A 12,920-nucleotide genomic window follows, 5' to 3' on the forward strand; every position below is an offset into this window, starting at 1 on the left:
TGTCGATCGGGTGGGCGTTCGCCGATTCAACCATTCAATAAAATGCGATTTTGACCTTGGTCTCGTCTTTCGCATTTTGGTGCTCGTGAACTTTGACCTTTGACTCGGGTGGACGGATTTTCTTTCTACTCTGTCGGGATGTTCTCTGCAGGGGGCCTGGCTGCTGGGATGACGGGAGGCCTGCTGTGGTTTTCACGGTGATTTAAGGCGAGGTTGTGGGCGCCTTGCCCCCTTGTGTTGCGGGACGGGGCGGAGACATGCTGTCTCTTTGCCCCCTCCTCCCAAGATGGCGCGGGCCTAAATAAGGATCAGCGCTCAGCAGTTGGACCGGCTTGTTCCCTGCTCCTGTGCGGTGAGTCGGTCCTGCTGCTTTGAGTGACATTTTGGGGGGGGGTTCCCGCAATTAGATCGAAAGTGAGTATTCGTTCAAAGATCATGCAACGTTTAAAATATAAAATGCTTTTCGTCTCTCGTGTAATCTGGGCTATTTTGATGTCTCAGGCCAGTTAAAGGCTGTGGAGTGAACTTGGATATTTAATTTTGGATGGTCCTGTGAAGTTTATCGAATTTTTAAACATCACTTCCTAGTCTGTTCAAAACTAATGTCAGGACTTTATAATTGCCTCGTTAATAGGGCATAAAATGCCACCCAACCGCGCTGGTTGTGACTGTTCCCCCCCCCCCCCCCCCTGTATTGTTGGAATTGCATCTGTATTTGGTGGGTCGTTGAACAAAGGACTTTGTTATCAGCGGTTTACTTTTCCAAATAATGTCTTGCCGATCATAATTTTCAACACTAATATATGGGCGTTCAGTTTTATCTTGATCATGTGTTCTGAAACTTAAGACCCTCTTGGAAACTTTTTAATAGCGCTTTTCTTCCTTGATAAAATAATGGGGCAAAATCGTAGGGATTAGATGCTAACTAGTTCGTCGATTGTGGTTTATGCATCGTTTTCTTCTCCTGGCTTGTGTTTCTCAACGTCGTTGGGCTCCGGAAAGGTTCAAGTGAAAATGGCTACAGCTCTACCTGAAGGTTTTCGTTATGAGACCAGATACGTCGTCCTTCGTTATTTGGGTCTGGCTTCACAAGAAAATATTCCACTAATGAGAGGTAATCTTAAGAATATAGTTCAGGGGGGGGGGGGGCATAATGATAAATAGCTTCAACACTTGTGTGGATTAATTTGCTTGTTCTAAATGTCTTTTTATCGATGTATGCGGTTAGCGTATTGTTTTACAATTAACTGGATTCCAGATTTGGAATCTCGTGCAACAACTTGACAAGTTTACTTTTACTTTGGCGTTTTTATTTTGTTAGTTTTTTTTCCCCCCCTTTAAGGAACAAAGTTAACCAAGTTTGCACTTTGGGGAAAGAATAGCCTTGATTTCACTTGCAAAGTATCTTGGCATATTATCTGCAATCATGCAAAAGTTGTCTGTTAATTTTCTGCATGGTTTGTAATGAATCCTGTCAAAGTGTCATACTTTATCAGTGTGAAATGTCTTCATTTAGAAATACAAAGTTGAAAGGCAGTTGTGTTTTGCAATGGGTTTTCTAGAACTGCTGAATAAAGAAATAACTGAAGAGTGGAAAATTAAGTCACTGTTGTTAAGCCCTATTGTATCCCTGATTTAATTTGCGAAGCTTAATAAGCCAAATAGTTTTTTCTCCATTTAAGCTAATATTGTTATGTAAATGCACAGTCGGTGATGTACTACTGACTTTACAGGGACGCAATCAATAGAAGTGGTTCCTTTGGACCCTGCTGCAGCTGAGAACCTCAAGATGAAAATAGAAGAAGAGGTTAAACTATTGCAAGATGAAATTAATAAAGGTTGGTTTAAGCATCTCCAGTTTGTTGTTTCCAATTAGTTTTACTTGAATATTTTGGGTGCATTTTTCATTATGGATGCTTATTAAGCTAGATTTCTTTTTGTTTGACAGCCAGTGCGATGATGGTAGAGCCCATTGTTTTTTCTTAATGTATTTTGTGCTAATCTGAAAACAAATGTTGGTGAATATAGGAGAAACCCAAGTACAGAATTTTTTTGTTATTTCTGTGAACAAACATTCCATCAATTTCAATAATGTGATGTCTGACTTAAGACCTTAAGTAAAATTGGGCTATTCAGCCCATTGAGACTGCTTCACCGTTCAAATCATGACTGATGTATTTTTCCTTTCAACCCTATTTTCCTGCCTTTTCCCCATAACTTTTTGATACCCTTACTAATCAAGAATCAATCAACTTCTGCTTTAAATGATTTAGCCTCTACAGCCATTTGTGGTAACAAATTGCACAGACTCACTGCCTTTTGGCTGAAGAAACGTTTTCTAATTTCTGCTCTAAAGGGATGCCCTGTTATTCTGCAACTGTGCCTTCTGGTCCTCGACTCTCCCATTTGTGGAAATGTCTTCTCCACATCTACTCTATTCAGTTAGTGTTTTCACTTCAACCACGGGGTCGACAGATTTCTGTGTTTTACTTGTACTCTATCCAGCCCTTTCAATATTTTGTGTTTCAATGAGATCTCTCTCATCCTTCTAAACTCCAGTGAGTACAGAACCAGAGCCATCACGTGCTCCTCGTATGTTATCACTCTCATCCCTGTGATAGTTCTCAAAAGCCTCTGGGTCCTCTCCAACTCCAGCATATTCTTCCTGAGATTTGGGGCCTGAAACTACTTGCACTACTCCAAATATGATTTGACAAATGCCTCAATATTCTGGATGACTTGAAATGAATGCAAACATTCCATTTCTTTTGTTACTATCAACTCAAACTGCAAAGTCACCTTTAGGGAAACTTTTGCTTGTGAATTCTCTTCCCATTTAGAAAATAGTTCCTTCTCCCAAAGAGCATGACCATAAACCTCCCCGAGTTGTATTCCATCTGCCTCTTTCTTTGCCCATTCTCCAGACCTGCAAACCTGGTCAGAAAGCTTTCTTTTTCTTCCTCATAATCATTTGCATTGTGAAAAGTAGCTACCCAACACAGTTCCCCACAGAACAGTGCACTGGCAGCTAGCCAGAAAAGGCCCCATTTAGTCAGTCATGCCTTGTACCTTTTCTGTAATATGTCCTATCTTGTTTAGCAGCCTTGTCAGAGCTCTGAAAATGCATGCAAACAATATCCACTGGCATTCTTTTGTCCTGCTCATCTCATTACTTTCTCAATGTTTGGAAAAGTGTTTTTCCACTGATTATGTATATTTAACGTGAATAGAATTTGCCAGTTAACTGTCCAGCTTTCTGGAATGAAACATTCATTATTTTGAAATGTATTTTTATTGCAATTTGGTAACTGCCTCATTTTATATGCTCTTTTATGCTATGTTTGGGAAATGGAAATTTGTTTACTGCAAAATAAATGATGGTCATTTTTATAATTTGCCTTTTTCCATATCAATAACTTGGTGTGAAATTAAATTTTTGCAATGATTAAATTACTGCTATAAATATTGACTACTGTTGATGTTGAATTTTTAAATATTGATATTGCAGCATTTTACACCTATTCCATAATCAGCTTTTTGTACTGTTTCTTTCTGTTTTCCTCACTAAAAAGGACTCAACTTTTTTTTGAGTTTTTTTTTAAAAAGTACTGAATGCAATGGATATCCCTTTTTCATTTCCAGTTTAGAGCTAAGTGATTCTATCAAGTAGTAAAAATATCTGTGTATACACATACAGTTTTGTGTAACTTGGGACCATATATAATTTATAACGGACTACAGCTAAATACTTTTTTAAAAAAGTTCACTTTGTTTGCCTGCCCATGATTGTTGGGAGTCAAATTTGAATAATGTGTACGGTATATAACAGTTTAGTGTTTTGTAAACCATTTTATATTATTTCCGCTCTAAGAAGATTTGTTTGATTTTTAGGTTCAATTATTCTAAATTTCCATCTTTTTATTTTACCCCCTCCCTTCTCTCCTAGCCTTTGCCAGTACAGGTTTTGAGTGCCACACTTCTCCAGTATTTAGTCCTGCAAATCCAGAAAGCTCAATAGAAGATTGTCTGGCTCGTCTTGGAGAGAAAGTATTTCAGGAGCTTACTGAGCAGGTGCAGGGAGCAGTGCAAAATATTCTTGCCAAGTGAGTTGCATTATTTGAAGCATTTAAAATTTTTTTCACTGAATAGTAATCACAGAAACATGTTTTGCCGAGAGTGGCATATTTCATATTTACATCTCCACCTTGCCTATAAACAGAGCTGCACATGAATAATGTAAATCTATGACTTGGGTGTTAAAGACATGAAAATAGAAACTATGCAGGTCTGAGTTTCCAGCTTTATGTTTACTTTTTTAGGGTTAAGTTTTCATGCCTCTGCTGGGTTCCTATTCTTTTTCCTCATCTGAGCTCTTCTAATGTAGAAACAACTGACGTTGTTGAATTAAAACTTGGAGCTGGGCAAATCACACATAGCAAGTCAATTTATTCTATGCAGTACACTTTTTATATAAAAAATTATTTATATCAATAGAATACCAAGTTGACGTGTTTGTGTTTTAATTTCAAACTCAAAGCTATTTTTCTGTGCATTTTCTTAGTGGCCAGAAATTTTTAATGACATCCTCTGGGGAAAGAGTCATAACTGTACAAAATACTCGATCGAGGTGCAGTTTCTCCAAAGCCCTTTATGCCTAGTTTCTAATTCTCATAATCATCTTCCAAAATACTTGTTATGTGCACATGATGGCTCAGTATTATGTCCAGGTACTCCAATCTTTTTTGAACGTTATTACCCAATCCATCAGTAGTTATTTTTAAGTACTCTACTTTTCTGTTTTGTGCATTTTTCCACCTTTGTATCTGCATGTTCTTGCCAAATCACTCAGCTTGTCTATATCTTTTAAATCATCTTGACACGTTCATTCCATCGTGCAAAAACCTTTGGAGGTATTTGGGCCCTTCATATGTATTGTTTAAGTGGATGACGAATAGCTAGTTATCAGTGCTTGGGGCCCCACCCCTGCAAGCCACAGCTTGACAATCTGGGGAAAATATCTATTTATTCCCATTGTTTAACTGAATCTCATCATTTGAATCATTCAGTATTAAAATAAACTATAGGCATGCATATCCTGGATTTTGTTTCCTATAATACAGAGTGCCCACTGGTCTGTGTGGGTGTTGGACTTCATCTCTTTCCATGCTGAATAACTGCATACAGAAACTTTTGAGGACCAGCAGATTTTCCAGCCCAATGGATATTCTTTTAATTAGCCTTTTTAAAGATGTAAACAGTTGAATAACATTTTCCAGCGAACCTGTTTAGTATCGGGGAATTTAGGAAATTGAAACATAGGTTTCAAGAAAGTAAGAAAATCTAAAGAAGATGAAGTTCAGGGTAGCACAGCAACCGGGAACCATATGGAGAACCAATGTGCTTTGCAGATAGTAGATTATCAGAGGTTTACAATTCCTGTACTAGGTCTAGTTAAATTAGTTAACTAACCACTTCTTGTTTGACATATGGTTAGAATGGGGTTGTGCTTTATTTCACCAGCTTGTTTTTAGAATGATCATTTAATAGATGCCTGCACCTTGGCCTATATTAGTGTGGCAACTCCTATATGAGGAATGGAATGTTTTGATTGCCTTATTGTATCATTGTCAATATTATCCACGGTCACTGGAAGCAATTGAGGTGGGAATGTCAGTTCTGTGTCTTTATGGATTTCTAAGGTACGTTGCATTTAAAGAAATCTTATAAAATTGTGCTTTTTTTTGTCTCAATTTGCAGACCCCTGGAGTATGAGCTGTACAAAGAGCAAGTAAATCAACTTGCTAGCCGCGCCACTGGGTGGAATAAGGTAGAATTAACATACTATTTTGGAACATTCCGTCAAACTCGTTTGGAGCTATTTTTTGAGTATTAAGGTGAAATAATGTGGCTAACGGGGCGGTCCGGTTGGTGTAGCAGTTAGCACAATCCCTTTATAGTGCCAATAATTGGGACCAGGGTTTGAATTCTATGCTGTCTATAAGGAGTTTGTACATTCTCCCCATGTCTGCGTGGGTTTTCCCCAGGGGTTCTTATTTCCTCCCGCCGTTGAAACATAATGGCCTGGTACTGTGCTGTATGACTAAATTATTTTTTAAAAATAAGGCAACATTAAACAATGAACAAATAGAAGAGTGGTTATGTCCACTTTAGGCAACTTCTTTGCAGCTGTAAAAGTATGTAAACTGTGCAAGTTTATCCAAGACTATTTTGTATTTTTTAAAATTTAAAACTTCTATGTTTAAAATGTTTACACATTAACTCATTGCTAAGTGTTAGTGGTGGCCTATGCAGTTACCATCTTTAAGTTGCCTACTGATTTAAAATTTTTGTGTTGTCGATTGAAATGGCAATCACCCCTCTTGGATAGAAATGGAACTGCAGTTTTCCAAAACAACTTCTACATTGGCAATTTTAGGATCCTTTTTACCATTTTCCTTTTCTAAATTGACAAACAATCTGTTAGTAAGAAATAGGTTGAGAATATGGGCCCAATTTAGGAAACTTTTGGGTTTGATTGTTTTTATTTGGCCAGTCCATCATAGATAACCATCTTTTTCAGCTGTCTCTGCTGGATGTAGGTTTCAAGGAATGGCATAGATTAGGTATCCAAAGTTATAATGATCTTTTTAGTCAAGATAATTTTGCTTCTTTTGAACGATTATCAACCAAATTTAATCTTTCTAACAGACATTTTTTTTTAGATATTTACAAGTTAGACATTTTGTTCAGTCCAAGCTTTCTGATTTCCCATGAATAAAATACTCATGATGTATATTTTAACTTGTGGTTCTTTTTTCATGGTGGATTAATATCATATTTATAATGGTTTAAGATCACCCTCCATGGCTGGGATTAAGAATGATATGGAACAAGATTTGAACATAACACTTTCAGATGAAGATTGGTGCTCTATCTTAGCTTGATTTTATTACAATTCAAGGTGGTACACAGAACACACATGTCCAGACTTAAATGATCTTGTTTTTTATGCAGATGTTGATCTACTGTGGAAAGTTTTTGAAACCTCACACTGATTTGGAATGCCCAAATTAGAGAGGTTCTGTCAATAATTTTTAAGATTAGTATAGAACCTTGTCCATTAATTGTTTTATTTTTTCTCGTGACCCAGATACACTTCTGCCTGCATCTCAGGGGAAAGTTTTAACCTTTATCGCGTTGATAGCCAGTCGAACTATTTTATTGAAATGGAAAGATGTCTCTTCATCTACCCATACACAGTGGTTATATGATATATTAAGTTTGGAGAAAATTAGATACAATATTAAAGATGAAAAGTTTCAGTTTGTAAAGATGTGGGGCCCATTCATAGAATATTATTATGATTGGAAAAATTAAGAATTTTTGAGTGCACCAGAGATTCTTTGTCTGATATCTGGAGGTCACATTGGATTCACAATTTCCTTTTTCATATATACACAAAGTAACATTGATTAGAGGGAGGGGGTAGATAAGATGTAGTTTTTACATTTTTTTCTTTGTTTTTCTTTTTGGTCTAACTTTGAAAACATAGGTTTAACTTAGTTATTATAGATTATTTTTAATCATTAGTTTCTTATTGTTGATCAAGGAATCACTGATGTAGTTTCATTTTTTTCTTTGTGGTTACATGTTTACAAGATGATTTAAGTGCTTTCCTTAAAAATTGTTCAGTTTGTATATTAAACTCAATTAAAATATTTTTTTTAAAAAGACGGCTGAAACTGTAACATTTTGGAATGAATTAAAATGTGTAACTTATTATCAAAAGACCTTTTTTAATAATTAAAAATTTTTCAGAAGGCACTGAGATGTTTTTTGGCTTGGAACAATAGCTATTATCTGAGTAAGATGGTCGGTGATAAAGTATTTAACTTCTAGAATAAGATATTGTACTGATATGCTTTGTAACCATGTTATTCACTAAACTGAAGCTTTTGCATTTTTCTGGTACATTATTGCGATTTAAGTGAAGTCGACTGCAAGCAGTAGAATTGTGCCACATTGCTTGGAGATCAGGGTTGGTGTAACTTCTTTTATCCTCCACTGTGTATTTGTTGAATCTTTAATTGAAGCCATAAAGTTTACAGGAAATTAATGCTGGAGGCTGAATATTTTTGCTTTGTATGGAGGGAAAATAATAAGACATGGTATGATTTTGATCTTCCTATTGGCAAACAAATCCTGTAGTTCATTGTTTTGTGCTTTGAAAGTCAAAAGCTGGAGCTACAATCAATAAAAAAGAGATTCTTAGTTCCTTTTATCATTTAATAAGAAATTGACTTGGACTGAAAATTGACAATACTTTTGGACAGAAATGAATAAAACCTATCTTTTGATTGCTGTTTGCAATTTCACAGACTTTGTAAAATTCCATAACTTGGATGTGAGAGGCAACAGTTCTTCATGGTTTCCTGATCATCAAAGTTAATAAGTTGGTGTGGGTTTGGAATGCTATGTGGCTGGCTGCATTATGACCTGCTCTGGCAAGCCACTTGGTTGTATCAATACAGCTGTTTAAAAAGTTATTAGAATAAAATGACTATGGACATGGAGCTTGTGACAAATGAATATAATAAAGCCCATTTGATTCTACTGGACAAAACTTTTAGTTAAGATCCCAGTCATTTCCATCATTATTCCTGTCTTGTCAAACATGTGATTGCAGCACCATGATACATCATTGATAGGAAATGTTTGCTGCAAGGTCTCAATTCATTTCCTACTATAACTGCACTATCAACTGATGACTAGTATCCTCAGTGTTAAATTGTATTGAAGAAGCATTGAGGATATCAAAGATAAAGAATATTTTCATAATCATAATTTACAGCATGTAATGAGGGTCAAGTATGTGCTGACCATCAAGTACCCATTTCCACAAGAGACTGGACAATGTCAATGCTGGAATCTGATGTTAAATAAACTGATGAAGGAACTCAGCAGGTAAAACCGCATCAGTGGGAGGAAAAAGTATAGTCGCTATTTTGGCTTGAGAGGAAACTTGTAGCAGCCATTGTGGAATGTGCAGGAAACTAGGGCATTCAGAGGAAATCCTTGTGAGGTCACATGGAGAGTGCAAAGTGGAGTTTGATTTGAATGTCAGAATTGAAACAGGTCACTGGACAAGCTCTTCTACCATTCCTGACCCTACTCTGGATGAAAAATTTGAGTATCTGACATTGGTTCCTGAAAAATGTAAATGCTTGAATTTGCTTTGTCCTGAAACATCTATCTGCTAGACGAGATATGTAATAGATTGTTAAATGAAAGTTTGGGAGAAAAATCCACTTGAATTTGTAATCCAACTACCTGCAAGCATCATCCATAATCTTGTTGGAGTTCCCTGTAGTGGCCAAGTTGTGCCTTCACATGCACGAGGTGTGTGGGGACCAGCTGTGTCAAGTGGCAGTTGAATTTTATTTCAGCTCCACCTGTAACCACATGGTACTACCATCAAGACCTGGCTCATTGAAAAGAAACAATACCTTCAAATCTGAATACGAGTAATTTCATTTGAAAGTATAGATTTAAAAGGTGAGATGCAAAAGGGAAAAAAAAATTCTAAAGGCTCAATTGAGATTGAAGAAGTTTTCCTTGTCTCTTTTCTCTTGTATTGAGTAACAAATTCCCAGTCAAATGTTGAGTGTACAGTCTGTTGCTTTTCCAAGGAGAACATTAACCTGAAATATTGTTTTTCCTCTCTAGAATTACTGTAATTCAGTATTTTCTGTTTTTTTTTTTCCCAAACGTAAGCAGTGCAGTTAGTGTAAAGATTAGTGCTATGCTGTTCTAGCACCAACAGCCTGGGTTTGAAACCGGCACTGCCTGTATGGAGTTTATATGGTTTCTCTGTGACCTGTGTAGGGTTTTTTCTGGTTCTCTGTTTTCTTCCCATCCTCTAAACCCTACGGAGTTGGTAGGTTAATTGGATGTAATTGGGCTGCCTGTTTCTCCTGGACTGGAAGGGCCTGCTATCATAATATATCATTTTTAAAAAATAGTTTATCTATTTAGTAATTGAAGCTAATAATATTTATTACCCCTGCTTTTTTTTTTGCCTCCAGCTTTTGGTGGTGGATTTGAGATCGTGCTATTGTGCATCTTGTAGGTGGTGCACTGCACCCCATGAAAATGATTTGAAATAGTAGATGGCAAACCAACGAGTGAGCTGTTTTTTCCTTTCCATGAGCTACTTGAGTGTGATGAAAGCTGCATTGATTGAAGCATCTGGCAAGTACACTGCTGGGCTTAATTTTAGAGAGTCAGCAACCAAGTTATTTGTGGAATAATTCTAAACTTTATATTAATCTAGTCAGTAATACAAAGGACTGGCCTAGTTGAGTCTGGATACTAATGGTTGAATATTTGACTAGTAAAGCTACTAAATGCAGAAGAAAGGTGATTAGATAATTATTTTACAGATTCCATTGATAGCTCTTTTGTATTGTCCAATTTTATTTGCCCCTTATCAGTCCAAGCCAAAATATTTTAATAATCTTCAACAGTGTGCTTCATGAGCTGAGTAGCAGTGAACAAAATTGAAATTAATGCCATCACAGCAATCTCATTCCTCCACCTCCAACATATAAAGGAATTTTATTGATAAGGCAGATAAAATGGTTGGAACCTTGGTCTGAAACATTCTCGGTCAGAGATTTGATTATGGCTTTCTGTTTGCTTCAATTGCAACTATTGCAGAGTTATTTTTCCTCATTTCAATAGGATCTATTTTATTCTGGTTCCAGGTGCCATTGTTATGAAGTATATTTTAGTTGCTTGGTATCTGTAATTCATTCTATTCCTCCACATTTAATTCAATTTTAATGACTTCTGGAGTGGATTGGCCAGGTGTATCTCAATTGAATGTTGATTAGTAATTCCCTTTTGACCATGTATTGCAAGCAATTGCTGCTTCATGCTTCCATCAGAGTAGCTCCTTTTTATTTGCATCTGATTCTGCTCCTGGTGCCATCTTCTCTTTTGAACCAGGGATAGTTTGCTGGCTGGCTGGTTATGGTAGAGAAAGAGTTCTGCCAAATCACTGGCAAAATAATAGTAAGATTACTTCACTTTTACCCATCTTCCTGGAGACACTAAGAATCAAGTGGATAATGTCCTTGATTTGTGAGCAGACACATGAAATAGCTGAAGTTATCACTTGAAATCCAGTAGTTTCTTGGCAAACAATTTGCAAACTTTATTCAATTTCACACTGCTAGAATTGTTCAATTTTGTATTGAAAACAAAAATTTTGGACCCTTGTACAAAATATTTGGGAGAAAATAGTGAATATTTCATCAATTTTATTCCTGAAGTTTTCTTTATATTTCCTTTTTAATGCAAGAGTATCTTAAGGTTGAGGGGAAAAAAATGCATTGGAACCTTCTGCTCAGATGTTATTAAATTGAAGGTAGTCCTTTTAATATAGAACATAAAATAAACAGTATAGCGTAGTACAGTCCCTTCAGCCTCCAATGTTGTGCTACCCCATGTAAACCTACTCCACAATCAACCTAATCTTACCCTCCCTCAAAGTCTATAACGCTCTATTTTTCTTGGATTCATGTACCTATCCAAGAGTCTTTTAAATGTCCCTATTGTATGGGCCTCAACGCTGTCCCGAGTAGTGTATTCCAGGTACCCACTATTTGGAAAAAAAAAGCCTCTGATATCACACCTAAACTTTATTCCACTCATCTTGTGTCCTCTGGTAGTGGCCATTGCTGCCTGGGGGGGGGGGGGGGGGGGGGGGGGGGGGGGGGGTTGGGGGAGAGATGGTGGCTCTCTATCGTTTCTGCCTGTCATAATTTTAAACACCCTTTTTATGTCACCTCTTGTCCTCTGTCATTCCAAAGAGAAAAGCCCTAGCTCACTTCACCTATCCTCATAATGCATATTCTTCAATCCAGGTAGCATCCTAAAGCTAGTAAATTGAATGCTTTGTTTTGCCAAATCCATTGTGGATCTGAAAAGTATGTTCAATAATGATATTCATAATAGATCTTTCTGAAAATAGTAATGGGTTCTGAAAGGGTCAGATTTTTGTTTTTAATGAGGAGAGTGCAGGGTAAGTTGTAATGTAGAAACCTTAATTCTGCTTTCTTCATTATCTTGTCATAAAACTTCTGCACTGCAGTTCCTGTGAAATGGCAGTGTGCTCAAGCCAAGATCATGAAGGGTAAAACAAGAAACTTGTTCATCTCTCAAAAGAGAGAAAAATCAAGTTTGTGCTGAGTTATGTATCTGTTTTAGTATTGTCATCAAATTTGTGGAGGTTGCTGAATGAAATAGTTGTGGAATTTCTACATTTTTTTTGTAAAGAGATAGTTACCATGACATTGTAGGTACCATGAACAAGGTGGTATCTATTTAGTACCTTTCTTGAAAGTTTTATTAACTTAAGCAGGGACTACATTTTTAACTTGCATGTGTCAAGGTTAAAGATCTATTTAAAGGAAGAAGAATTGGAGATTAATGAAATTGTATGCTATTGCTGTTGGGTTTTAATCCAGTGGGTCCTTCAAGATCATAATAAATTAGGTATGTTTGGTAATCTTGTATTTTACTATTCCAATTTTATTTTGTAGGTTATGCTTTCTCTGATGGTGTTGAGGCAAATTCTGACCAGTAACAGAGAGCCATCGCTAAAGATGCTGGTAGAGCTTGGAGTGAAGTACATCGAGGAGACAGATGCTGACTTTATCATCCAGCAAGGAGGATGGGTAAGTTCATCAACCAATCGCAACTTCAAAAGTACAAGAATAATCCGTGTTCTACCAAAAGTTCCTCTAGACAACATGTATTCAAACTGAGCACATTTTATTATCCAGCTTTTCTCCCCTCTCCCTATAATCTATCCTTGTCTGTTTTTTGTACGTCTTGTCCATGAACAGAAAGTG

The 12,920-nt window shown here is 36.7% G+C and overlaps 1 protein-coding gene across 13 annotated transcripts in view; it reads left to right on the plus strand.

Moving 5' to 3' along the window:
• Positions 1 to 30: 30 nt before the first annotated feature.
• bcl2l13 (BCL2 like 13) overlaps positions 31 to 12,920 on the plus strand; it is a 79,352-nt gene continuing 66,462 nt past the window's right edge. For 9 of the 13 annotated variants that reach the window (XR_011346661.1, XM_069903724.1, XM_069903720.1 and 6 more), the window contains exons 1-5: positions 421 to 1,114; positions 1,734 to 1,838; positions 3,947 to 4,103; positions 5,758 to 5,827; positions 12,609 to 12,743. Coding sequence is in view for 12 of the 13 variants with exons in the window: in XM_069903724.1 (XP_069759825.1) it covers positions 919 to 1,114; positions 1,734 to 1,838; positions 3,947 to 4,103; positions 5,758 to 5,827; positions 12,609 to 12,743 (663 nt within the window). In the remaining variant the exon portion in view is untranslated. The other 4 variants (XM_069903718.1, XM_069903715.1, XM_069903717.1 and 1 more) reach the window with 4 other exon arrangements.

The sequence above is a fragment of the Narcine bancroftii genome, chromosome 11 (genome assembly GCF_036971445.1).
Source record: "Narcine bancroftii isolate sNarBan1 chromosome 11, sNarBan1.hap1, whole genome shotgun sequence".
NCBI classification, from domain to species: Eukaryota; Metazoa; Chordata; class Chondrichthyes; order Torpediniformes; family Narcinidae; genus Narcine; species Narcine bancroftii.